This window comes from Pelodiscus sinensis, chromosome 1, assembly GCF_049634645.1.
Source record: "Pelodiscus sinensis isolate JC-2024 chromosome 1, ASM4963464v1, whole genome shotgun sequence".
NCBI lineage: Eukaryota > Metazoa > Chordata > Testudines > Trionychidae > Pelodiscus > Pelodiscus sinensis.
In genome coordinates this window covers 91,270,116-91,297,761 of record NC_134711.1, presented here as the reverse complement: position 1 = coordinate 91,297,761, position 27,646 = coordinate 91,270,116, and the positions used below count along the sequence as shown (strand labels likewise).

General features: G+C 46.8%; 1 protein-coding gene and 1 long non-coding RNA gene across 4 annotated transcripts in view; one reads left to right on the top strand and one right to left on the bottom strand.

Annotated features, from left to right (window-relative positions):
• LOC142830601 (uncharacterized) overlaps positions 1-27,646 on the top strand; it is a 110,728-nt gene that overhangs the window by 11,728 nt on the left and 71,354 nt on the right. The window lies entirely within an intron of this gene.
• On the bottom strand, positions 1,501-27,356 carry PDGFB (platelet derived growth factor subunit B). Of its 2 annotated transcripts, none has more exons than XM_014574153.3 (7): positions 26,281-27,356; positions 11,472-11,568; positions 8,155-8,235; positions 6,318-6,517; positions 4,444-4,576; positions 3,867-4,012; positions 1,501-2,720 (listed from the first exon to the last, which is right to left on the bottom strand). In XM_014574153.3, the coding sequence occupies exons 1-6, from the start codon at positions 26,368-26,370 to the stop codon at positions 3,876-3,878; spliced, it is 738 nt and encodes a 245-aa protein (XP_014429639.1). In that variant the 5' UTR covers positions 26,371-27,356; the 3' UTR covers positions 1,501-2,720; positions 3,867-3,875. The 2 variants fall into 2 exon arrangements, with proteins under 2 accessions (XP_014429639.1, XP_006111595.1); XM_006111533.4 differs by having other exon boundaries at positions 3,863-4,012; positions 26,281-27,273.

The following is a 27,646-nucleotide window of genomic DNA, read 5'->3' as shown; positions in this document are numbered from 1 at the left end:
ACTGCATATTTTCCCCCTCTTCTGCCTCATTCTCCCATGGGAGAGAGCTATCACAGTAAAGAAACTGGAATAAGGAGAGGCAGCTGGGAAAGGATAGTTGTAGCTCTGGCTTACACTGAAAACTCCTTGGGGCAGGGAGCTTTTTGTTATTGTGTGTTATACAGTGCTCAGCACAGTGGGTCCACCACTGGGCCTAGTCCTTCAATACATATGAGAAATAACAATGTCTTTAATACGGGCGTGGGTATTTATACAGATGGTCCCTATCTGAAGAGTCATTCTGCCCTGCACCACCTAAACTTCCAAGGCTCTCTAAGCCCTGGTCTATACTATATTTTAAAATAACTCCCCTTATTTCGAAATAACAAGCAGAGTGTCCACACTACCAAGCCCATTAATTTGAAATAAGGGGCTGGTTATTTCAAAATAGCAATTCCTGCTGAGGAATAACACTTATTTCAAAATAGTTGTTTCAAAATAGCGGTAGTGTGGGCACTCCACTGCTGCTATTTCAAAATCACTACTCCCCAGAGGCATTCAAAGTAATTAACTCTCCAGTGCTTCCGGGAGCTCTAAGTCGAGGTAGCGCGTCCACATTAAGGGAACCTGCCATGAACTAATTTCAAGGCTTCCCTGTAGTGTGAACATGCCCACGCTATTTCAAAACAGTTATTTCAGGAGTTCTTTTTTCGAAATAAGTTATTTTGGAATAATTTCCTAGTGTAGACTTGCCCTAAGATGTCTGTGAAGATAGCAATGCTCTTTCACCAAAAGGGGTTATTTCTATTTTTAATTGCTTGTTGTGAAGTAAGAGGTTCACTTTCTTCCCTTGCCCTGACTCAATCCACCCTCCCACTCCCGCAAACTGCCCAAGAAGTTTGTTGGATCTGTAGTTCTTTTGAAACTGAGAAGGGCTTTAATGTAAGTTAAGGAAATCCCAGTGTGTGTGCTTGAGAAAATGGGTAGGGTTGCCAGGTGTCCAGTATTGAATCATAGAGTCTGGTATTTTTGCCTCCTGTCCAGTAAAAACATTCAGAAAACACTGGACACCTAAAATGTCTGATACTTTCTGATTTTTGCCTAGCCAGGAGGTGAAAATCCCGAGTGCTTACGTGGTTCCGCAGGGGATCTGTCTGGCCCAGAGCAGGAAGTCAATATGGTGGACGGCCACCGGCAGCCTGTTAGGGCCAAAGAGCATCAAAGGCATTTCTTAAAGGGGCCATGCTGGTTGGTGGTTTGTTTTTTGTTTTGTTTTGTTTTGGGTTTTTTTGTGCACCAGTTTTGGTTTCCCCCTTTTTTTTCCTCAACAGAAGTATTTTTCCTCCGGTGTTTTATTTTTTGTGGGGGGAAAGGGGTGTTTGGTATTTTTGGTTAAACCATCTGGCAACCCTAAAAATGGGGGAGGCAAATGGGAGAGCCAGGGAAATAGAGATGGGGAGAGCAACTGAGAGTGTGAGATGAGAAATATCCATGAAAGGGTATTCTGCTCTCAGATATTTCTGGGTAATATTATCCTGCCCTCAGGAGCACGGGTCAGCCAATTATAGTTTGTTCTGATGAAGTAATGTTTCTAAGCCTGTATTTCGTTGATTGAGTGTGGAAGTTGTGAGCAGGGAAAAGAGAGTGAGGGACATTGTTCTGTGCACCATGCACACAACTAGGTAAAGACATGGAAAGTTTGCTTTTCTTTTAGCCCATCGAGGTGATGCATGAACTTGCCTGCCGATTCCTTCCATCATGGAACAAATCCATTTAAAAACGAAAGACATATATACATAGTGAATTAACCAATAACCCAAGTTCCAGACTGGTAAGTCGAACCCTCTACAGCCATGTGCAAAGACAGCATCCTGTGTCAGGGGGCCAGGAAAGCAGAGAATGATTCTGCCAGCTGTCCACTCCTTCCCACTGCTCCGAAAGTTTTCCAGTCTGCGCCAAGGTTGAATGAGATAAATGTATTTTGCTTTCAGTTTTTTCTGTTCCCCGAGATGTTTTACATTTTAGTGGTTTTTAAAATAATATATATATATATATATATATACACACACACACACACAACTGTCCAGATGTGGCAATACAAGTCCATAGTGCATTTTGCATCATTGGTTTCCTCTCTCAGTCTGAAATCTGCTGGCTTGAAAACATGGCCATCAAATCATTGATCTCAGCCAGGGTCCCCTGTCCCTCACCAAGAAGAAGGGAAAGGAAGAAAATTGCTCTCATTCCTCACTTTTTCCCCCTCAAAGGAAAATGGACCCATGTTTCTTTTTCCAATTTGCCATTCTATTCTCTACAGCAGAAAAGGCATTGTCCTGTTCCAGTTGCACGTGGGGTTTTGGGTTTTTTTTCTCTCTCTTTTTGGAACACTTTAAAATGCTGTTCATAAATGAAGAGAGGAAAATGGAGGGAGAAAGTCCAGCCATGGAAAGGGAAGCACCATTTGCCGCCCGACTCAGGCATTGAGACGGATCGACAGAGAGGAAGAGTTATCATTCTAAGGGCCCCATGGGGGCAATACAGCAAATACAATAAAACCTGCCAAGAATGACCATTCATGGGAGCTAGCAAAAGTGGTCACTTAGTAAGAGGTGGTCTCTCTTCAAAGGTTCGCACAACAGAGAGCAGTGGTGTTCCGGGGCCTCTGCAAGTAGTTGTCCGTGGCAGGTTGCCTCTCTTCAGAGGTGATCTCTAATGCAGGTTTTACTGTATATTAAATATACCTGAAAGTGAAGCAACATAGACACTGAATTAGAATAAGAAGCCATCTCATTCTGCTCTTCCCCTTCCTTCTCTGTTTCTTCTATAAGAATGTTTGTTTTAAAGTGCCATATTAATAACCCTGGAGACCAAGTCACTGAAATCTTCTGTTTATCTCCAGGACCAAACTCAACTAAGCTTGGCACAGGAGCAGAAAAATAGCATACATCACCTTTGTATGTGGATTCTTCAGGAACAGAGGGGTATTTTTTGGTTAAAAAAAGAACACAAAACCCAGAGCAGCCCTAATGCTAAAGATGGGATTAGAAGACTCCTGGCTCCAAGTTTCTTTCCTCAGACCATAGCTCTCTCTCTCTCTCTCTCTTTCTCAAGGCTTGATTTTCCTTTAACTTTCACTGGTTTTACACCAGTGAAATTCCACTGGAGTCCATGGAGTTGCTCCTGATTTAGACCACTATAAGTGAGAGAAGAATCAGGCCCCGTAGAAATGAAAGATTTAATTCCCGGAGACTCCCTTTGCTTTTTTTAAACTTTGTTATGCTCTCTGACTTCCTGTTAGGACTCATTCAAATAATGCTCCTTTTGTGTCCTTCTACCACTTTAACCAAGAATCTCAAAAAGCAATCCCGTAATAGAGAACGCAAAATGGAAATTAATTCTTCCTTTTCGGTGGAAACTCAGTACCTGATGGGTGATCAGAGTGAGCTGCACAAAACAGACAAATAATATGGTCTCTGGTGGTTCTTAGATATTAGGGAGTGGGCTTGTTCAGCTTTCAGGGGGGTGATAGCATGGGGCTCCGTGGCAAAGGAATTTCACCTTTGCAAGAATGAGTTCAAGTGTGATACATCGTAGTGGGATGAATTTGCTGAGTACCAGCCTTGTCCTGTTATTTCATTAGATCACACGATTCAACACTATTGAGCATCTTGGCTCTACACTGTGGAATAGCAAGAGCTGCAGAACTGAGATCCCTGGGCACAACTGTATGTGAGACCCAATGCTGAAGTAGCAGCGGGTGCTGTGGGTAGCAAGTGAGATGCATGGGCATGTGTTTAGGAAGAGAATTCCTCCATGACTGGAAGAGCAGCCTGTTCACTTCCCAAAGTGTCCCCTCCCCTTCAGTGGTAGTTATTGCAGTTACCTGCCTTGCACCTCTATGTTCTGAGGATTTCCTTCAGCACTTTCTTATCATGGACATGCTTGAACTTCCGATGTTTTCTCTTTTGAGCTGGCAGCCGGTGCACTCGTTGTTTCCTCGAAACAGGAGCCGCAGTGATCGATGGTGATGCACCTGCCAAAACAGAGGTGAGAATGTATCATGCCATGAGCAGCAGCTGAGACAGCTGGCAATACCACTCCCTCCTCACCATCAACAGTAGCCTTACAGCAAGAGAGCAGGAGGCCCTCTTCTTCCTTCCCCACCGTTCTTCCTCTGCTTCATTTAGTCTCCTCATTTCTCCACTCTCCTTTTCCTCTCTTCTATTTCTCTCTTCCCCATTCCATGCTCTCCTCTGTCTTTCTGTCCCCCTTTCCCTCCTCCGTGTCCTCCCATTTTTGTCCCTTTCTCACAAGCAATTCTCTAGGCAAACACTTCAGCCACTGGAAATCAGCAAAGCTCCACAGACTTCACAGGCACTGTGCTGATTCGCAGCAGCTCAGGCTTTGGCCTTCTTTTTCATCTTCGGTATTTCTTATCTCTTCCCCTCACACCAGCAGCCTTACCTCTGTGCTCACGTGAACTGCGACTGGAGGGCTGAGATACCAGTGCCTCACATCGGCACTCCAGGTGATCCTCCAAGGGCACTATGGCTTTTTTAAAGGTGGCCTTCTTCTGGATAAATCCAATCTTGTTTACCTATTGGGCAAGAATAAAAACAAACCCATCTAAAATATAAGTTGCTACTACCACTGCATCAGCATGAATACCACCTGACATTTATCTGGTGCCCTTTTTTCTAAAGGGTCCAAAAGCATGGATCAAATCTAAGCCTGGGTCACTTTGGTGCAACTTTCACTGATTTCAGTGGAGTAGCACACAGCCAGGCAGGTCTGACTTTAGCCTTGTACATAGAGAATCATTTCACCTAACTCGTGACTTCCAGCTGCTTCTCACATGAAACGTGACAGCTGGTGAACAGTGCCCAGAAGCACTACTCAACAGAAGCACAGAACAGTGCTGGGCCTGATAGATTTGACACAGGAAGTTTTGGGGTAGGCAGAATTGAGATCCCGGAGTAAAAACTGTTGCAAACAACAACATGGCAGAGAGAAGAAATTCAGACCTGAGGTAAACACGTGCAACTGTACTGACTTCAGTGGAGCCAGGTCTGAATTGGTCTTGGGATATTTAACGACTAACAGTGGTAAAGGGCTTATGGCTTATATGAAAAGAAGCATTTCAGCCAGCACAACGTTTCTGAGGACGATTCTGCAGCCCTTGTTCAGCACTGATTCAGCATGCAGCTTGAGGGGGTCTAATTTCCAGCTCAAGCAGATGGATATATGCTAGCTCTGATTGAGCTCGTGCTCTAAAAAGAGCTGTGCCGTTGTGGTAGCAGAGGTTAGCTGCCAGAGTATGTACGTAGGATCTTGGATGGGATTATACTTGAGCAGCCGCAGCCCTAGTTCAGTCAGAGCGAGAGGTTGTCTATCTACCTGCACTGGGACTTGCACCTCCCAGCTACAGTGTAGCCTTACCCTTATCCTACAGTCCCTGCCTTTGTGTGGGCAGTTTCCCATTCAAACACTGACCAGCCCTGACCCAGTTTAGCTTATCTAACAAAACCACATTCCCTGAGGAGGTCTACAGGCTATAAATACTATCACTGCTTTGAGTCTGGGACTGAAATCCTCCCAATGTGCCGTCCCTGGCATCATCACTCAACCAGTGATCAAACCTACTGGCTGTTTATCTTTCCTTGAAAGCCCCAATCTACACGCTTCAGACCACACACTGCTCGCTAGACAAACATTTCCAACCGCACAATATAGAGAGACCTCTGTCCTCAGAGAAGTAATTTCCGGGTCACCTTTCCTGGCTGACTTTTGCTAGTCTTTCCTTTGCTTTTTCCACAAAAACAGCTCCCATTTCTCCTCCTACTTTCCCTCATTCTGAGTGGCTTTTCTGAGAAAGGTATTTCCTGCTAAAGCAGATGGTATGATTGTGCACTCTGCTCCGCGCCGGCCTGCCCAGGGCATAAGGTCTCTCACAGATCAGACAGAAAATGTGCAGGTGACGATTATATATTTAAATGAGCTGTCTGGGAGAAAGCGTGGAGATTACTAGTAACTGAAGTGCTAGCATGATCAAAGAAAGAGGTCAGACATCAGGTGTCTGTTTGCAGCAGGCGTAATCAGGAAGATCACAGAAGGGCAAGGAAAGGAGGAGGGGATGCTGTCCCCAGGCACGTGTTTGGGCTGAGGTGCGTTGTCAGGGCTGTGATGGAGAGGCCAGCACTGTTCGCCCTTCACTTGTGTGGCCACAGGCAATCCCCTGCCGCTGCCCCTTCCCCCTCCCCGCCCTTGCTTTTTATTTTTAGTGGAGAGGCCCTGAAAGAAGGAAACAAGGAGGGAGAGGAGAGAGGATTTCTGTGTACCTGAACGTGCCGCACACGGACCAGCGTGGGACGACACTGAACATTGCGATTGTTGCAGCACCCTGAACACCGCTGCACCTCCACGCAGGGTGGCCACACCACAAAGTTGGCATTGGTGGAATCTACCATGCTCCGGGTGATTTCAAAGACCTCTGTCCGTGTCTTGCACTCTGCAAGTACTGCTGGCTCAGCATCTGCCACTGAATGTAGAGGGGAAAATGGCAAAGTAGGCTTCATATGCTACTCTTGTAAACCTGGTACAATACCACGAGGTAATCTAACCTAGGCTTGCACCCCTCTGGAGCTACAGATATCTGTTCTTTCTCCATCCCATTCCATGCCCCTCACTGTCTCTTTCAAAGGGCCAACCATCGTGATGACAAAGAAAGAATAATGATAAGGATAGCTAACATGCTGGACAGGAAAGGACTGGGGCTCATCAGTGTTGCCGCCTAACGAGACAGAGTGATTTGCTGCAGAATGACATCTCCTGCTTCCAAACACCACCTCCTCCACTTCAGGGGCTGAATGCTTGGCCTCTGCAACACATTCAGGGCCTGCTGGCCCCAGCTGGAGCCGGAGGAGTGGAAATCAAAAAATGCAAATAATCGCTAGGTCACCAGTCTTGGTCCATTATCATTCTGCTCTATAGAATTATTCCAGCTAATTTCAGTACTTAACAATTCGTAACCATCTCTGCATTTGATTAGGGCAGCATCACACTCAGCAGAAACACAGTTAGTCACTGGCTGACACCAGGTGCCAACTCCAGTGACCTGCCTAGTACTTGTTTTCCAGCACTGATATGAGCTATGAAGTGAATGCTAATACAGCCAGGGCACCGGCATTTCCAACACCAAGTCTGAAGCCACAGCCAGAGGAGGGCATCAGGGTACAGCGCTGGGAATTCAGACCCAGACTCCCTTACACAAACACACTTGCATGGTTACATTAAGGATGTAAAATACCATTTAACCTGTTAAATATTATGGTTAACCAGTTAACCAGATCCTGCGGGCAGGGCAGGCCCAGCCAGGCTGGAACCCTCCCAGGCCTGTGGCACAGCCCAGCCTAGGGATGTAACCGGTTAACCGGTATGCATCGCCCTTATTGAGTGATGTTTATCAGTAACCAGGCCTCCAGTTAACCGGTTACTGGTAAGCACCACCCAGTAACTGATAAGCATCACCCTTAACCGGTTATGTCTGTAGGCTAAATCACATGTGACAGTGACACACACACACTTAAACACATACCATCACAGGCATATTTCACAAACATGCACATTTCACAGATGCAGACTGTACATACCCATGTATATTTTTTAGAGGAGTGTCTGTGTTAGTCTGTATGGGTATGTCTACATTACCACCCTAGTTCGTGAAACGAGGAGTAATGGTAGTTCGGACTAGGAAGCTTAGTCCGAACTACCTAGTCCGTGCTGCGTGTAGCCGCGCGGCACGGAGTCCGCACTAGCGGACATTTAAAAATGGCGGCGCCCGGCTTTATGCAAATGAAGCCCGGGAAATTCAAATCCCGGGCTTCATTTGCAACTCCGGTTGCCTACATTACCACCCTAGTTCGAATTAGGGTGGTAGTGTAGACATACCCTATCTTCAAAAAGAGGAGCCTTGTCGCACCGTAAAGACTAACAGATTATTTGGGCATAAGCTTTCATGGCCAAAACCCACTTAATCAAATTCATGGCCATGCATAATATATAAATAAATCTGTTAGTGCCACAAGGCTCCTCATTGTTCATGTGTATTTTGTGTATCTAATCTCTTACTTACACCGAAATGTTGGCACCAAAGTTAGGTCTGAACCTAATACTCACTTAGACTTCGTTTCCCTCGAGACAAGTTTTGACCAAGATGGGCTTGGGTTGAGTTCAGGTCCAAATTGGAGCCATCCTCTTCTGCAAGAGAAGGTCATAGCCAAATAAGACAATGTAGAGACAAAAAAGTAAGGCAATGGTGTGAGAATCAAGTGACAGAGGAGGCAAAATTTGGGTAATTCATCATTTCAGTTCATGCACTACCATCTTACATCCAGTTTTAGATTCAAGTTCCAGCTCAGATCACAAGTGCAATGAGTGTGAGGCATCTCTACATTTATTCACCTCATCACATTGCTCCCTTCCATATCTTGTTAAAGAGAGGCCCAGGGCTGGACTTGCAGAAGATACTCTAGGGCAAGAGAAGCAAAATGCAGGACAATGTAGAGATGTACTTAGCCGAGCTGTTTGGGGTATGACTGGTGAAGCAGAGGGAGTTGCATGTCAAGATGCAGGTGAATCAGCAGAGCTGGGGTGCAGGGAAGGAACAGGGCGGGATTAGCAAGAGGTGTTATTGGTGAGAACTTAAGTGCAGTGGTAGAAGGTGTGTTTGTCCAACGACTGGTATATCAGAGGATGCTACAGGTCAGGCCTGAGGGGCACTGGCAGAACTGAGTGAAGGACCCAGACTGGAATAGTGGGGGTGCTGGAGGTCAGGTCAGGTACATTAGATGAGGTGGAGGTGGGTTACTGGCATTCTCTCTCTCAACCCACCAAGCTCATTTGAGGTAATCATCTTTTTTTGACAGAAGAATGGAAATATACATTTAGAATAACTCTTCCCCTCTACTACTGTCAGCTCAGCATCCGGTCCTGGGAGTAGTTTGGCCAGGGGAGGGAGAAGGGAGAGGACAGCCCTGTTCCCAGTACCCCAGTCCCATTGCTTTCCCATAGGAAGTGCTGAACAAAGAAATTCTCATTGTCCTCCTGGGGCACTTTAGCAAGTGGTCGCTCCAGACAACAGTAATCCTCAAGCAGCAGCTCTCTCCTTCTGTGGCCTGATGTAGCTGCAGTGGGAGGCAGAATGGACATCGACCTCCAGGGAGTTATTTATTAAAGTGAATTCAGGACCGGGACATGGGTGCTGGTTTATCAGGCACAACAGCAGAGCAAGCGTCCCGCACCTATTGCTCCTCGTAAGGCACTTCACCACCACTGCCATGGAGAAAGCCGCTTTGTAAGAATACGAAGGGCATTTGGTCTCTGGTCAGTCCATCGCCTCTCTACTGAGACAGTCCTCAAGTTAATAAGTCATCGCTAGTGGATATTGTGATGTGAACACCTGGCCGCCAGCCTGCTGTGACAGCACCAAGCTGATTTCACATAGGCCAGCGAACAGTAATGACATGCAGTCACTAACTACTTGAGGACTGACTGGAATCTGTAACTTGGGTATGAAAGCTCTCACTCCCATATGTGATGCGCTGTGTCACTCAGTCTTTCCTGATCTGGGTTTACTGTGGAACCAGTGACCTGGGCTGGAAAGGCTCTCGTGTGCAGAGGAGGAGCTGCTCCAGCCTGTCCACAGCAGGCAGGGAGCCCTGAGCTGCCCAACATTGTTTAACCACTTAACTGATTAACCAGGATTTTACATCCTTGCTTCCAAAAGAATCCTGTTTCATTTCTTAAGCATATGAAGGGTTAGTCACTGGAACAGAAATGTATCCCTTACGTAAGCTATAGGACACGACAGGCTGCATGCATCTTCTCCCGCTCCTCCCCCCCCTTCTTGCATTCTCTGGAATTTTATCAGGCCTGGGTAGGGGATGCCTTTTGCGTAAGGGTTGAGTTGATGAGAAAAAAATAGCAACACTGTTAACTGGAAACAAATCTTCTATTGAAAACTGAGGTCCCCTTCCCCCTCCCCACAGTGTGTCTTTTTTTTTTTTTTTTTTTTTTTTTTTTTGGATAGGTCGTTTCTGCCGCTGCTGACAGGGTGGGGACCCAGGCTTGCAAAAGGCAGTGCTGCTAATTTTGGAAACTGCCCCATTGTGTGGCTCATGGACTTCGAAGAAGAACTGGAGGGGGGGGGGAACCTCGTCGCCTCTTTTTAAAGGAAACAATAGCAGCCCACAGCTGGTGCCCTCCCTCTCTCCCCCCTCCCTGTCCCCTCCCAGACCATTTTGAAAGGGAGCGGGAATGCTTTTGAGAACGTGCCAGTGGTCCGACTGGCATAGGAAACAAAAGCAGGAAATTCTGTTCCCCCGTAGATAGTGTCTCGGCAAGGATTACAAAGCTACAAACAGACAAAACACAAGAGAGAAGGCGAGGGGGGTGGAGGGGGACGGGCGGGAGCAGAGGTTAGAATAGAATGGAATTCACTCTGAAGAGACCGTTTATAAATAAATTCCTGATCCCGCCTGGCGACCGTGACACGTGGTCCCATTCCCACACGTGCCATTCTCTCCACACTTTGCTCCCTGAACTGCTGCTGCTGCTCTGTGATTTCGGTCCTAGCCAGGTGTTTTCAGGCACTGCAAACTCTGAGCTATTACTCACAGAAAATGACAAAGGAATTCTATCCCCACCACCCCCTTAGTCAGCCTGACACAGTCCTACATCCTTCTTCCCCTTTCTGTCATCTCATAGAAGGGCCTAGCTATGAACCAGTCCACCCACCTGCCTGTGCCCTTCCCTATCGATTGTACTTGGGGACCAGATCTCTCATCTCTCCCCCCCCCCCCCCCCACACACACATATTCCCACCAACTCCTAGATAAGTGCTATCAACTCACCTGGCCAGCTCCTAATCACCCACCAGTGCATTTTTTTCTATCCATGGTTCTGCCTATCCATCCACCTGTGCATCACCCCCAAAACCCACTTCATCCTTTCACTGTTGTGCCTTTGCATGTGCCCCTTGGCTAGTTCATTCTTCAATTTAAGCACCTCCTAATCTGCTCACATTTCCCTCCAACCACTCAGGAGCTGAGTGCCAGAAGCTGGGAACGGGTAACGGGAGGGATCACTTGATGGTTACCTGTTCTGTTCTGTTCATTCCCTATGAGGCACCCTGCATTGGCCACTGTCAGAAGACAGGATACTGAGCTAGATGGACCCCAGTTCTTATGTTCTTAGGAGCTTGCTTAGGTTTTTCTCCAGCTCCTCATTCCATGTATGAGGCTATTTAAATCTCCTCAGCACCCAGCCCAAATATAACTGAGTTTTGCAGTGTAGCTTGATAGACTGGCACCTAGAAACTAACATGTTTCTATATTTAGAGTAAGTCCTGCCTGTGTACCTGCTGGAAAAAGAAATGTGTTCCCACCATGAGAATTAAGGAAGGAAGAGGAGTGTTTGGTGTGGAGGAGATTTACCTACGGAGTCTATCTGCAGGGCACGCTGGAGGTCACTCAGGGAGCGCACCAAGCTGTCACTCATTATCTTGTAAATGTCTTCTGGGATGGGGTCCCCCTACCAGACAATAACAAAGTAGGAAACAAGTGTTACACAGGCACTGAATGCCAATCCTGCACAAACAGCTCTAATTATGATGAGGAAGGGGAAGGTGGCAGGGAAAGGAAAGGAACCAGCCAAATGGAGAGAGAAATGCTGCCATGAAAGCGTGGGATGGGAAATCTGAGAGGAGGGAAGTGAGAGAATCTCTGCCTCTTACAAACTGGTCTGTGGCATGAAGGCTGAGACGTGCTGAGCAATGGCATTACACACTGAGGAACTCTAAATACTTTGCCAACAGTCAGGGAAGTTTCATTATAAAGAGTTATACTGTGTGACTGCACCAGGTGGCTGGCAGACCTGGTGCATATAGTACCAGAATTTTACAACTATTAGAGACACAACCTATCCAATATTTCCCTCTGTTCTGAACTCACGCATGTGATCTGTCCCATGTTCTGTGGGTTTGTTTTTTAAATCCCATTGGCCAATTATGTGCACATTTGGGCATTGTTAGAAAAAGGTGTGGATGACTCCTGTATCACAGACCAATTTGCTACTCCTATTTGACCTGACAGTAAAGTCACAAACTCGGCAGTATGACATCACAGTTATTGCCATGGGCTGTGATGTCATAAACAATGGAGCTCAATGTCATAAACCTTGAATGCTGACATTACAAACATCAGATTACAGGTCAAATTCAAGGCCATTGTAAGTGAATGAAAATCCATTAAGTTCTATGAAATCTCACCAACTTACAGCAGCTGTGAATTGGTCCCTATGACTGCCCTGCAGGACTACAAAGGAGAAACATGGAAAGGCAAGTGCTTATTAAAACACATTTCCAAAATAATAGAAACAGAGAAAAGTGCTGCCCAACTGTTTGGTTAGCTCCATGCTCTCTATTAGGAAGTACTCATGTGTGGAAAAATTGGCCTTTCAGCTGCTTGCCTAACTGGGTCACTGTGCAGTGGATGGTAGCTGAGCCCCTGCCTGGTGTCACATCCGTTGGCCATCCTGTTGTAACTGAGGGTATGTCTACACTATAGAGTTTTGTCAGAAAAACGGCTGTTTTTCCAACAAAACTTGAAGAACATCCACACTGCAATTGTGTTCTTCCACAAAAAAATGGAAAGAACAGAGGGGGTTTTCCGGCATTGGGAATCCTCATTCTACGAGGAAGAAGCCTTTTTGCAAAAGAGCTCTTTCACAAAAAGGCGTGTGCGGACGGGGAAGAGGGAGTTCTTTTGGAAGAAGAGGAAAAAGCACAGGTGCCCTGGTGGCCATTTCGTTCATAGCAATCACAGCTTACATGAGAGAGAGCATCCATTCAATCTGGATGCTCTCTTTCAAAAAAGTAGATGGCTTTTTCGATGCACTTTGGCAGCGCAGACGCTCTCTTTTGGAAGTTTTTCCGAAAGATCTCTTCCGTAAAAAGCTTCTTCCGAAAGAAACCTGCAGTCTAGACGTAGCCTGAGAGTAGAATTTGGCCACATGTTTATTAAATGTAGGTTTTTAATGTGTTATGCTTAGTCAGGGAGATGCATGTGCCTGGTCTCTGGTAAATGCCCTCTTAGCAAGGTTATTCTTTGCTCAACTGCTTTCAGAGTGTAACATTTCATTTCAGTTTAGTGTGGGGGAAAGTGCCAGATTGATGGCTCTAGAAACAATGAATTTTCTGTCCACAGAGCAGGTACCACATAGGCAATGGCGATGCAAGTTTCACCCCCATGTGCTGTTCTCCCCTTCCTTGATACCAATAGGCCTCAGATCTGATGGTTAGGGTCCATTTTAGAGATGAGAAGTCAACTTCCCAGACCTCTAAATCCTTGGACTCTCTGCTGAGGCAGCTAGTGCCAGGTTGCATGATGGGGTTTTTTTGTGACATAGGCATCTTCCCACAAGACACACAGCTGAGAGAACACAAGCTCATGTCATTCGGGGTCACCTGTCATATGATGATGACTTCCGATAACTACATGATGGATCGTGAGGAGAACTAGGGTAGCTGTCTTTTCAAAAGGCAAAAGCAGGATGCATGTAGGAGATGCACCACTTCTGTGGCCCACCCAATCCCTCCTCTTCCCCTGAACCCCTACCACCTGCTCCCCCTCTTCCTGCCCAAGGCCCAGGCCAGGCCAGAAGCCAGAACTGGGCAGTGGTAAGAGCTGCTCAGGGACTCCAAGCTTCTGTGGGGAGTCCCAGACTCTACACCTACCCTTTAGAGGACACCAGGGTGCCTGCGAGCAGTCCCCAGCCCATGTCCCTGTCCCCTAGGGTGCACTGTCCAGGGCAAGTGGAGGAGTGGCCTGGGCTCCCTGGGCAGCTCTTACCAAGGCTTTGGGGAGCCTGGGGGGAGAGGAGCAGGAAGCAGGCCTGACAACAGATTGCCAGGTCCTGGGTAAGGTGTGGGGAGGGCTCAGCTCTGGGGAGGCTCGGAAGTGATCGGGGCTCGGCTCTTGGGCAGGAGGGATGCTGCTAGGTTGCTTGCCTCTACCACCCAGCCCTCAACGCTGCCCGGACCATGCTGCATGGGAGTTGGGAGGCCATTAAAGGGCCTGGGGCTCTGGCCGCTGTTGCGGCCATGGTAACTGTCTGGAGCCCTGAGCCCTTTTAAATCATCGAGCTCCAGGGCAGCTGCCCTCTTCCCACCCCCCACATCCCAGGCAGTGGCCATGATAGGGGGCAGGACCATGTGTGAAAGGAGGGCTAAGGCCCACCTCAGCTTCCTTCTACCTTCCCACACACACACACATCAGGAAGAGGCTGCTGCTGGCTCTGAGACAAGGCAAGCGCAGAGCAGTGTTGCAGGGAATCCGGGACAAATTCTGTCTCAGAGTCATTCGACCCACCACTGTGACATGAACCCGGCATTTCAGGATTGCAATTCAGGGAAGGTGATCAGCTGAGTTGCTTCCAGTAACACAGACGTGAAAGGCTTTGTATCCCTCCTGTACTGTTTTTGTATCACGCACACACGAGCTTCGATATTGGAAAATGGATTGTTTATGAGTCCAAATATCTGAAACCTGAGATCAAAACTGATTTTTAAGAAATGCATCTGTGGATGAACAGCGCGCTGTGCAGATGAGTCTGGTCCTTCCTGATACTTAATATATGCAGGGAATTAGACTTTATTTTAAACTCTGGCACTTCCTGGGGTCAGCAGGAGGGTGCCACACGACTGCACGACTTTGGTGGAATTAGTGGGAAGAAGAAAGATGCGACCTTGCTAGCTAGGGAGGAGGAGGAGAGAAAACCGGAGAAGCATTTATGGATCAGTGCTTTACAGAGGGATTGCGAACGCAGGCCCACTCACTGGAGACCGGATTACAGGAATTAGCTCCACTCCCTGATCACAGAAGGAATTTTAGGTGCCAACTTTTTGTTGTCGCAGATGCTATCAGTTTGACTAAAGCATGTCAGCACGCCCAGGCTGCAGGCCTCATTATTCTCTCTCTCTATCTCTGAAGCAGCTCTGGGAGTGGGGACTGCATGCTTAGGCTGGGAGGTTTCTGATTTTCTTCCCTGTCACAAAGCCAGAAGGACCTGTGAGAGACTGGACCTGGGGTGTGAGGCTTGGTGTGCTCTCCCCACCTCTCTGAGGGAACTGCTCACCTGAGCTGTCCTAGCATCCCCACGTCACAGAGCCTGGGCTGAGTGGGAAACTGCACCCCCAGGCTACAGACGGACCCTTAAAAGGGAAGGCACACAGTGCAGCAACAACCAGCAAATACATCCACCTGATGCTGCGATAAGGCTGGGAGCAGGGTGGAACGGCAGTAGAAGGGTGGAGCCTCTCCAGGGGCCAACCAGAGCAGCTAGGGCTTTTCCTGTTCTGTAGCAGGAGCTGAGGTAAGGTTATTAGTCCAGTGCAAGTTAATGATCTCCTTTTAACTCTGCGGCAGATCAAAGAAGTCTCTTGTTTTGATGGAGTTCCTGGCTGGGTATCAAGTGCCTGAGGTCTGGCCTTGTGCTGCCGCAGGTGACTTTGCTCCTCCATCTGCTGCCACCCCGTTCCTAGCTTCCTCCTGGGCTATACTTGCATGCCCAGCCACCACACTAGAAACATGCAGGCAGACAGACACAGGCGGGCGCACGCCCGCAAGCTTGCGTCTTTGATTAACATTGTCACATGATTTTGGTGCTCATGAAAGCCAGGGATATGCAGGACTGGGCAGGTGCTGTGCAAGCCAGTAGGGTCTCCTCAGTGGCGGCTTTGCCTGCCCTATAATAAATAAGAATCGTGTGATCTGTATGTGCGGGTAAGTTCTAAGCGTGTCTCTAGTATATGTCAGATTTTCCTCTCTACTGTCAGATGTCAGCAGCCTTGGCTGATGCAGATGAATCCACATGCAGCTCTGCTAATATTCTCCATACAGCTCTGTCCTGCATTCCCCTCAGTTATTCCACTCGGAAGCCCCCTCACAGCTCTGCCCACGCCACTCAGCAACTCGTATCTCTTTCAGTCCCTGGCCCCCAGCTGTGGTAAGATTTGAGCCCCAAGATGCCAATGGTGAAGCCCAAGATGCATTAACTCACTGTGGCTCTCTCTCTCCTCTGCACATGTAACCATGTACACTGAATAGGGCAGTCTAGCATGGAACCAACCCATGGTGGGGTGGAGAGGGAGTGCTGCAGAGGCCTGTTCACTGCCCTGGGGTTAGAAATATGTAAGCTGGGCTGTGAGGAAAACTCAGATTAGCTTCCAGGTCCAGGTCCCTGAGCCATCAGGAACTGGGGGTGCTGCAAAGTGTTGTGATCCGTCTCTGCAAGGACAATGAATGGAGCATGCGCTGCCATTCTGCAGTGATCTGGATGTCTAGTCTTGGGTTCCAACAAAGTCAAGCTCATTCCTCCTCATTTAAGAGCACAGTGAATGCACAGCCCGGAGGGAGCAACGATTGTGAAACTGGGAGGAAAGGAGGGAGAGTGGGATTGAAAAAGACCCTTGGGGCTTGGAGAAAGGAACCGAGGACACGCCCATGGTGAGGATTTTTCCCCGTCTCTTTGAGCTGTGATTCTTCACATCCCAGTAGTGCCACAGGAGAAAGGATGGAAGGAGAGACCCTTTGATAGGAGGGAGGAAAATGCAGACAGTCCGAGCTCTCTGCTTTTTTCCTGAGGAAAGGGGGTAGGTTATGAAACTCCTGATTCCTGGGGATCAGGACATCAGTATGCCAGGGAGGAGTGTGTGAAGGATGAAGAGAGCAAGGTACGAAAAGAGGTTTCCTCTTAACTCTCAAGCTCAGATTGGGGATAATGAGGAGAGACACTGTGACATTCCTCAGCATGGAGTAAGATGGGCAAGTCCCAGCAGAGCCTGGCAAGAGACTCATTCTGACTTATCCCCAGGGGCTGTTGGTTCCTTGTTAGGGCGGATGCATTTAACCCTTCCAGCACCACGCCCAGCTATGGGTAACCCCTCAGGAATCCTTCTTCCCATCTCCAAGGGACCAATTCTGCTCTCTCGCAAATCAGGGAAAACCGCTCCATCTCTCCCTCTCACATGGGCACAGAAATATAGTTTAGGAGGTTCTGCTCCTTGAAACATCCTATTCAATCTTTGCTAAATTGATTCCAGTTACACAGTCTTGCCCTCTGTGTTCTAACCATGAACTAGTGCCGGTCTCACCCACCCACCTCTGACACAAAGTCCCCAGTCCTCAAGTAACATCAGCCTCTGGGCAAAGTGATGGAAGAATTTGCCCATCAACACAACATGCATAAATAGTGTCGGAAATAACGTAAGAGATAGAGTCATTCTCTCCCAGCCCACATATCAGCTGATGGGGACAGATAAACCCACACCAATTTCCTTGTTGTTTCTACAGGCTTACCCTAGATGTGTGACCCATACCAAAATTCACTGCCATGATTGCAGTTTCACTCCTGCAAGAGCCTCATGTCTGCAGGACAGTATGAGTATGTCTACACTGCATTCCTCTTTTGAGAGAGGAATGCAAATGTAGCCAAGCGAAATTGCAAATGAAGCACGGATTTGAATTTCCCGTGCTTCATTTGCATAATTGCGTCCGGCCGCTATTTCAAAATACCCTATTTCGAGATAAAAAACGCCATATAGTCGCGGTTATTTTGAAAGAAACCCCTTCTTTTGAAATAACCCTTACTCCTTAAAAAATGAGGTTTAATGGTTATTTCGAAAGAAGGGGTTTCTTTCAAAATAACCGCTCCTTCACTGCATTTTTTAACTTGAAATAGGGTATTTCGAAATAGCGGCCGAACGTGATTATGCAATTCAAATCCGTGCTTCATTTGCAATTTTGCTCGGCTGCATTTGCATTCCTCTCTCAAAAGAGGAATGTAATGCAGACATACCCTAGGGCTACGTCTACACTGCAGGCTTCTTGCACAAGAACTTTTTGCGGAAGAGATCTTCTGCGAAAAGTTCTTGCGCAAAAGCGCGTCCACACTACCATGTGCTTTTGCGCAAGAGAGCATCCACACTGCCATGGATGCGCTTGTGCAAGAAAGATTTGATTGGAATTTGCAGAATGGCCCTCAGAGCACCTGTGCTTTTTCCAGTAGGGGTTTCTTGCACAAGAAACCCCTGTTGTCCATCCGCACATGCCTTTTTGTGCAAGAACTCTTGCACAAAAAGGCTTATTCTTCGTAGAAAGAGGAATAACTCTTGCACAAAAAGCCCTGTTCTTCTGATGATCTACCGTACTTTTTCTTGTGCAAAAACACGCTTGTAGCGTGGATGCTCTGCGAGTTTTTGCGCAAAAGCGCAAAAACTCTGCAGTATAGACATAGCCTTGCTTCCCTACTGGCAAATACCTTCCTACTTCCATACCCCCCTGAGAAGGGCTCTCAGGAGAAGTGGAGGGACCAAAAGAACTCCCTCTTACAGCTCAGATATTTCTGAATCAGATGCAATCCCAGGGTACGTCTAAACTACATGCCTCCGTCGACGGAGGCATGTAGATTTGTGTATTCGAAAAAGGGAAATGAAGCCGTGATTAAAATAATCGCGGCTTCATTTAAATTTACATGGCTGTCGCGCTGAGCCGACAAACAGCTGATCAGCTGTTTGTTGGCTCCGGGCGCTAGTCTGGACGCTCGCCTGTCAAAATGAAAGCCTTTTATCGACATCCCCTGTAAACCTCATCCTACGAGGCATAAGGGGGATGTCGATAAAAGGCTTTCAGGTCGGCGCGGCGCGTCCAGACTAGCGCGCGGAGCCGACAAACAGCTGATCAGCTGTTTGTCGGCTCAGCGCGGCAGCCATGTAAATTTAAATGAAGCCGCGATTATTTAAATCGCGGCTTCATTTCCCTTTGCCTAGCTGTCTAATCTACATGCCTCCATCGACGGAGACATGTAGTCTAGACACACCCCCAGTGTTTCTAGCGACCCTTCCCCAGACAGTGTGGAGACAGATGTGAGTTCAGGAACAAGTAGTTCCTCCCTGTACAGGCAGTGAGAAATCATCATGCATGCTGTTTGAACAGTGCCTGCCATGAAGCAGCCAGTTTGGAATTTCAGGAGCTTCTGCCAATTGGTGGAGGGGGGGGACAGTGAGTGACAGGACTGTGAATGTGGGTCTGGGTGAGGAAACTCCATCAAGGTGCTGAATGGAGACGGGGTGTGTCCTCTTGGGCAGGCACCATTGTCATCCTGGTGAGGGAGGTGAGAAATGCCATCACAGTCTCTCCAAAACCCCTACTTCTGGGGGCTAGAATTCCTTCCCCCTACCTTTGCGGAATCGGATACTGATATATGACACTGCAGAGGCCTGAGGATCAGGGAGAGTCCCTTCCCCTTGAACATGTCTCCCTTTGAAGGAAAAACAGCTCCAGAGTTGGAATGGAAGAGAGCCTGGTTTCCATTTGGGGAAATACAAAAGCTGCCCTTGTCACATGTATTCAGTGGATCACTCTTGTCACCTGACCGCTGTTCCCCATGGCGTGTTTCTCCTAAGAACCCTATGAGTGTATGGGTGGGTGAGTATAGGTGAGGGGGTAACTGCATGGTGCATGTACATGTGGATGGATATATGCTCTAGGAATAGGGTGAGGTGTTTGCATTATAGTGTCTCTGATGCACGGATGGGTATCTCTAACCTAATGTAATAGAACCAGCTTTGACTTGTTGTTTCAGGTCTAAATTGAGACTGTAGGCGTCTCAGGGCAGGGTCTATGCCTTTACTTGTTTCTGCAAAGTGCCTTGCATGCTTTGGGGGTGCTCACAATAAAATATAATAATGTATGTGTGACATGTGCATGTGTGTACTTACATGCAGATTTGCATAGGGGTGCATTTATATGATGCATGCTTGGTTGTGTGGGGACTTGCATAGAAGAGGGGGTGTTTAATGTTTCCATGGATGTGTGTCTGCATGAGGTTTGGGGGGAGAAGGGAGCACACTTTGGGGGGGCTTATTAGTTCCCAGGGCATTCTAGCACAGTGACGGGGGAAACTCTACCTTTTCATGCATTAACCAAGACAGCTTTAGCCAAGTCTCCGTTTCTGCCAATTTATTCCAGTTCAGAGGTTTAGGGAGTTCAGATGAGAGTAAAGAACTACAATGTTTATTCCTCCCTTACCCAAAGATGCAGCCTCTTTGTGACTTTCCAAGGAAATGGGGGTTCTCCTGACTCTAATGCCCCATTTCACCCATAAAATGTCTTTTCTTTCCTATTTCCATGCCTATTGGGCAATGCTATAGACTAGAGAAAGGTGTCGCTTAGTGATCTGAGCATATAAGTTCTGTTCCTTACTTTAACTACCTTGAAGCCTTAGCTAAATAATGTAGGCCAAAAATTTCAAGCTGGGGTTTGTGAAGTTAGGCACCTAAAATATTACATAAAATGAGGTGTGGTTCTCAGTGGTGTGGCATGCCCACAGCTCCCATTAATGTCTCTAGTGGTTGTGGCTGAATATCAGGCCACTTCTAGTTCAGTGCCCAAATAAATGCTTAATTATGAATGTTCAAGGGTCTGTCTTTCATCGTTCCATGCCTCAGTTTCCCCTCTCTAAAATGAGGAACAGTCATACCAGGTCAGACCAATGATCCATCTGATCCAGTATCTTGTCTTCCAGCAGTGGCTGATGCCAGGTGCTTCAGGGGAAATGAACAGAACAGAGCAATTTTCAAGTGATCCATCCTGTTGCCAGTTCCATCATCTGGCCGGTAGAGGTTTAGGGACAACCAGAGAGTGTGGGGTTGTGTCTCTAATAATCTTGGCTAATTGCCACTTATTGACCTATCCTCAATGAATTTATTTAATTATTTTTTAACCCAGTTATCATTTTGGCCTTCACAGCATCCCCTGGCAGTGAGTTTTACAAGCTGGCAGTGCATTGCATGAATTAGCACTTCCTTTTGTTTGTTTTATACCTTCTACCTATTAATTTAATTGGGTGGCCCCTGGTTCTTGTGTTATGTAAAAGGGTAAATAACCCTTCCTTGTTCCCTTTCTCCACACTATTCATGATTTTATAGATCTCTATCAAATTCCCCTTCAGTAGTCTGCTTTTTACCATGAACTGTTCAAATCTTTTCAATCCCTCCTTATATGGAAGCTGTTCCATATCCCTAATAATTGTTTTTGCCTTTCTCTGTACTTTCCCGAATTCTGATACATCTTTTTTTTTTAATGGAGTGACCAGAACTGCACAGAATATTCAAGGTATGGGCAGACCCTGAGCTGATACAGAGGCATTATGATATTTTCTATCCCTTTCCTAATGGCCCCTAATATTGTTAGCTCTTTTGACTGCTGCTGCACATTGAGCAGATGTTCTCAGAGAACTATCCACAGTGATTCAAAGATCTCTTACTTGGGTGGTAATAGCTAATTTAGACCCCATCATTTTATACATATAGTTGGGATTAGGTTTTCCAGAGCATTTACATTGAATTTCATTTGAGATTTTATTGCCCAGTCACCCAGTTTTGTGAGACCCCCTTTGTAATTCTTTAAAGTCTGCTTTGGACATAACTATCTTGAGTAATTTCATCTGCAAACTTTGCCACCTAGCTGTTTAACTCTTTTTTCATTTATGAGTATGTTGAAGAGCACTGGTTCCAGTATAGAGCCTTGGGGGACCTCACCATACCTCTTTCCATTGTGAAAACTGACCATTTATTCCTATGTTCCCAATCTTTTAACCAGTTACTGATCCATGAGAGAATCTTCCCTCTTATCTGATGACTGCCTACTTTGCTTAAGAGACTTTGGTGAGGAATCTTATCTTATCAAAGACTTTCTGAGAGTCCAAGTATACTCTGTCAACTGGATCCCCTTCATTTACATATTTGTTGATTCCCCCCAAAGAATCATCATAGGTTGGTGAGATTTCCTGGCTACAAAAGCCAAGTTGACTTTCCCCAAGATATTGTGTTCATCTATGTGTCTAATAATTCTATTCTTCACCATAGTCTCAACCAGTTTGCCTAGAAGTTTATAGGCTTGTAATTGCCATGGTTGCCTCTGGAGCCTTTAAAAAAATTGATCATACCTTAGATATCTGCCAGTTATCTCATACAGAGGTCAATTTAAGTGATAAGTTACTATATAACCCAATTAGTAGCTCTGCAGTTTCATATTTTAGTTCCTTCAGAATTCTCAGGTGAATACCCTCTGGACCTAGGGTACATCTAGACTACAGGCTTTTGTTGACAGAAGTTTGTAATACTGCTTATTTCGAATTTGGGCATGTCTACACAGCACTTATTTCAAACTAGAGCACTCTTTCTCTGACTTTCCTTAATCCTTGTAAAATGAGGGTTACAGGAGTTGGAGTAAGAAGAGCTCCAGCTAGACATTATTTCAATATTATGTCAAAATAACTGCTAGTGTGTAGACACGCACTTTGTTATTTTGAAATAACATCAGTTATTCCAAAATAACGGTGCTGTGTAGACGTACCCTGGATGTTTGGCAGGCTTCCTGTGTGGTGTGCTTTAAAATATTTTGCTACTTCTGTGTATCTTTTGCTAGTTCCTCTTCAAATCCTTTTTTTTTTTTTTTTTGTTTTGGCCTATGTATAGTTTCACAGGTGACTCCCCAGAGTTAATATTTCTTGCCATTTTCCTCGATAGAATTTGACTTTCAATTTTTTTTAAAAAAATCATAGAATCCTAGGGCTAGAAGAGATCTCAGGAGGCCATCGAGTCCAGCCCTCTGCCCAAAGCAGGACCAAACCCAACTAAATCATCCCAGCCAGGGCTTTGTCAGGCCGAAACTTAAAAACCTCTAGGAATGGAGATTCCACCACTTCCCTAGGTAACCTATTCCAGTACTTCACCATCCTCCTAATGAAATAATTTTTCCTAATGACCAACCTAGACCTCCCCCACTGTAACTTGAGACCATTGATCCTTGTTCTGTTATCGGTCACTACTGAGAACAGCCTCTTTCCATTCTCTTTGGAACCTCCCTTCAGGAAGTTGAAGGCTGCTATGAAATCCCCCCTCACTTGTCTCTTCTGTAGACTAAATAAGCCCAAATCCCTCAGCCTATCCTCATAGGTCATGCAGTCCAGCCCCCTAATCATTTTGGTTGCCCTCTGCTAGATCCTCTCCAATGCATCCACATCCTTTCTATTGTGGGGGGCCCCAGAACTGGACACAATACTCCAGATGTGGCCTCACCAATGCAGAATAATGGGGAATAATCACTTCTCTAGATCTGCTGGCAATGTTCCTTCTAATGCATCCTAATATGCCATTAGCCTTCTTGGCTACTAGGGAACACTGTTGACTCATATCCAGCTTCTCATCCACTATTATCCCCAGGTCCTTTTCTGTAGAACTGCTACTTAGCCAGTTGGTCCCTAGCCTGTAACAGTGCTTGGGATTCTTCTGTCCCAAGTGCAGGACTCTGCACTTGTCCTTGTTGAACCTCATCAGATTTCTTTTGGCCCAATCTTCTAACCTGTCTGAGTCACACTGTACTCTATCCCTCCCCTCCAACGAATCTACCTCTCCCCCTAGCTTAGTGTTGTCTGCAAATTTACTGAGGGTGCAATCCATCCCCTCATCCCGGTCATTAATAAAGATGTTGATCAAAATCAGCCCTAGAACTGATCCTTGGGGCACTCTGCTTGAAACCGACCGCCAACCTGACATCAAGCCATTGATCACTATCCATTGGCCCCGACAATCTAACCAGCTTTCTATCCACCTCACAGTCCATTTATCCAATCCATACTTCCTTAACTTGCTGGCAAGAATATTGTGGGAGACCGTATCAAAAGCTTTGTGTCTCAACTGCCTCTTTTACTCTGTGGGTTAGCCATGGTGGCATTTTCTTGGTCCTATTGCTGTTTATTTTTAATTGCACTTACAGTACCGAAGAGGAGCTTGAGTATTAATTGATTAACACATGCACAGTTCTTTAAATAATATAAAGTGCTATCTAGCTGCTAAGTAGGGTGATTATTATGTCCCCAAGAGCTGTGCCAGCTAGAGCTGCAGCAAGCCCGTGGAGGGGTTACCAGAAGTGTGATGTTGATTTGCCATCATTAAAAGGGAAGAAGTGCTGGTGTCAGGGGAACTCCTGTCGTTTGGAGGGCGAGAAGGAGAACAGACAGCTTTGGGCCGAAATCCTGGAATGGATCTGGGCTGTGTTTTCTCAGGATGATCCCCCGCGGTGGGGAAGCCCTTCCTCCCTCCTGCCCTGGTTTTACTCTGGGGAACGAGAGCGAGCTTCTGACACCCGGGAGCGACTGCAGCGGTAGAAAGGGTGGGGCCCGAAGTGCACCTGCCCCTCCCCAAAAAGGTGAGGCACTGGCGGGTGGAAGGCATGGGCAGAATGGGGGGGCGTCCCCCGCTGGCACGGCGAGGCAGGAGCGAGCGGAGGTGGGTGAAATCTGCATGACGACTCCCAGGAGCCCGGAGAACAAAAGATGAATTCTTTCCACGAGCTGGTGGTCAAAACAACCTGCATTGGCGGCCTCCCAGGTCCCAGCTTTCCAGCTCTGCCAGGCTCACCTCCGCGTTAACCCTCTCCTGCCTCGCTCCCCCGGCACTCCCCACTCCGCCCTTTGTGCCTTTTCACAGGGCTCGGGTTTCTCCTGGGGTGTTTGTTTGCCCTGTGCTGGGTCCAGCCCCATGGCTCTATGAATAACTCTGCTGCAGAAGTGCCACCATTCCTGTTCCCTGGGGCTGTTCCTCCGTCTCTCCCAGACTGAATTCCTTGCTGGTGCCAGCTCACTGCAAGGAGGAGCAAACTCATCCAACTTGATTTCTTCAGCCCCTTTTTCCTCTCCTTTTTGCTAATTACTCTCCCCTGCAGCTGTGGGTTTCCAGCCAGCCTGCTGCAGCTCCCCTGAGCCTCGGGGGTGCTCTCTCTTACTCAGACGGACACAGAGACATGGGACACACGCCCTGCAACATGCAGACGGCCTGATTCACCACTGGAGCAGGCATAAACCCAGAACCACGGAAGCCAATAGGCCAGATCCTCAGCTGGGGTAAAGCGGCTACACAGAAGTCAAGCCCGATCCAGCTGAGGGTGGGACCCGATTAAGTGACACCGGGGTAAAAGCGGTGCAAGGGATAGCGGCGCGGAGGTCCCTGGGGACGGGAACAGTGTGCTTGACCAATATGACAAATGAAAGCAGGAAAGCGAAGGAGAGGAGCTGGGTCCCTTTAAGAAGCTCTCCCTCCCCCACAAATCTCTCTGCAAATCGTTGCAATCGTCCCTTCCTCTTGGGCATTTGCTCAGAACTGATAGGAGGATCCCTGCTGCAGCTCCCGGCCCCGACTAGCTGGGGAACACGTTGCTGCAGCCAGCACCGCAGGGCTGGAGCTGGGCGGCCGGGGTTTGGGGAGCGCCGTCCCCGCTTCCACTCAGCCTGTCCTCCCGGCCTGAGAGACATCTGCCCAGACCTACTGGGGCTCTTCCGTTCCGGGAGACCCCACCAGCGCCCTGCGATGGACCGCAGGCGCCTTCTTTTACTGCGCCGGGGGCCCTCATTCAGTTTACCCCCCTCCCCCCGTCGAAGCAGGTATCCCAGACGCCCTCTTGAACTGCCAGACAGGCTCATCCCTGTTTAATTGCAGCAGACCCCATTTTGAAAGATTCGCACCCCACCCGGAGATCTGAGATGCCCTTGGATTGCATGGTGTTTATCTGGGGAGTGGTGGGAGAAGGGGTTCCTCCTGCAAACAGCTAGCCACCAGAGACAGTTGCCTAAATAAGGTTTGTTTATTTTAAAGAGCAAAACTCATACATGCCTGAGGGATTGAGAAGCTGCAGTTAGCCAGGATGGGTGGGGACAGGGAATGCACCCCAGACATGGGGATAGTTTGGGGTTCAGTTTGCCGTCGTTCCCAAATTGCAAGCCTTTGGCAGATGCAGAATTTTTCCCCCTTCCCCTATGTAGCTCTATTGGCCTGACTGGAGCTCTCCTCCTCCTAATATAGAAGTCAATCTACATCTGTAATCCTAGAGTCAAAATTGCACCCTTCTCTCCAACTCCCTTTTTTACCTGTCAGTTCAGCAGCTTGAGTGTTGTTTATTAGAGAGTATTTTTCCCCCTCATTCATTTTCTTGATTTTTTTAAAAGTAACATTAAAAATAATCCACAAACATACAGCTGTTCCCACAGACAGAATTAAACTTGCTAAAAAAACACCTGTAAAGAGTTATTTTTCCTCTGGCTCTGCTCTGTATATTATTATATCCTGGGTCTAAAGTTCACTGCATATTGATTGTTCTCAGTTGTAAAATAAAATGGTTTGACACTCACCTCAGTGCTGATGAGAGGCAGGTACCAAAGAGACATGAAGATCAATCTGAAATCCATATCGATTCTGAGCCCCAAAAGTTCCAGACACATTGAAAGAGGAACTTTCTTATTTCTTTTAAATTCCCACACTTAAGCAAAGAGGTGAAAGAAGCAGTCTCAGCTTACAGTTTGGCTCCAGCCTTGTCTTCCTTACAGAGGACTGCACTTCTTCACTTTTCCCTTCAAGTTATTTTCTCTTGCCTCCCACAATAATGGAGTGGGGAAGAAAGGGTTAAAAACAGAGACTTTATTTTTAAAAAAGTAATTCTTGGTTATTTGTCTTTCTCTGCCTCATCAGCCAGCAGGAATATAGGAGAGAAGTATAAATAAAAAATAAAGGCAGCCCCCCCCAAAAATGTGTGCATCCAAAGTCTCTTTCCCCCTTGCTGCAAGAAATCTTTCAGTATTTCCTTTTATCAGATACTGCACACAAATTATTTTTTTCTTCTTAATTTTTGTTCTTTTGAAGAAAAAAGTCCTACACAAAAATGTAAAAAAGATTTGCAAAACCCAAAAAGTCTGAAATCAAGTTTTCCTAAATGCTTATGCAAAATCAGAAAATAAACCTTTCTTAATTTTTTTTGGCTTAATTATTTTTAATGATGTTTTTCTTCCTCTGGCATAATTTTCTTAAAAGAAAAAGTTGAATTTTCCCCCTAAAATATTTTTTGGTTTCAGCATCTTTTCTTTCAAAATGTTGCTGGTAGTTTGATTGTATATGAGGTCTGATTTGTTTGATTTGGTTTTGAAGACAGGTGAGCAAATGTCTTTGCTGGATTCTGTGTGTGTTGAGTCTTGATAAGTCTCAGCCGCGCTGCTGCCGCTGCCTCTTGTGCTCTGTTGCAACAAGAAAAAGGGTAAAAATCAAGTGGAAGGAGAAAGAGTAGCAGGGAGAGAGCGGGTGGATCTTTATTTTAGTCTGCAAGAAAGAGAATAAGGTGCCACCCTTTCAGTGCTCTTTTAAAGGAGAAGAGAAAAGGGGTGGAGACAGCTAGCTTGCAACTCCTTTCTTGGCTGTGTATCAAAGACAGGGGAAAAAATCTAATAAGGCACTGACAATTCAGTATTCAACAGAAATTTTAAAAACCTTCAATGCTAAACATAATTAATATTGGTGATGTCCCTACATTCACATAGAAGTGGGGAGAGAAATTCCTACAGGAGGAGAGAGATAAGGAGAAAGGCATTCCCAGCAGAGTAGTTGAGTTTTCCTGCCTCCCCCCCCCCCCGACTGAGACTTTCACTGTTGCAACTTTCAGCATTTTTTCCCCTGCCCTGCCATCCCACTTGCTCTGGAGGGAGATATATCTTCGGTCTCTGAGTGCAG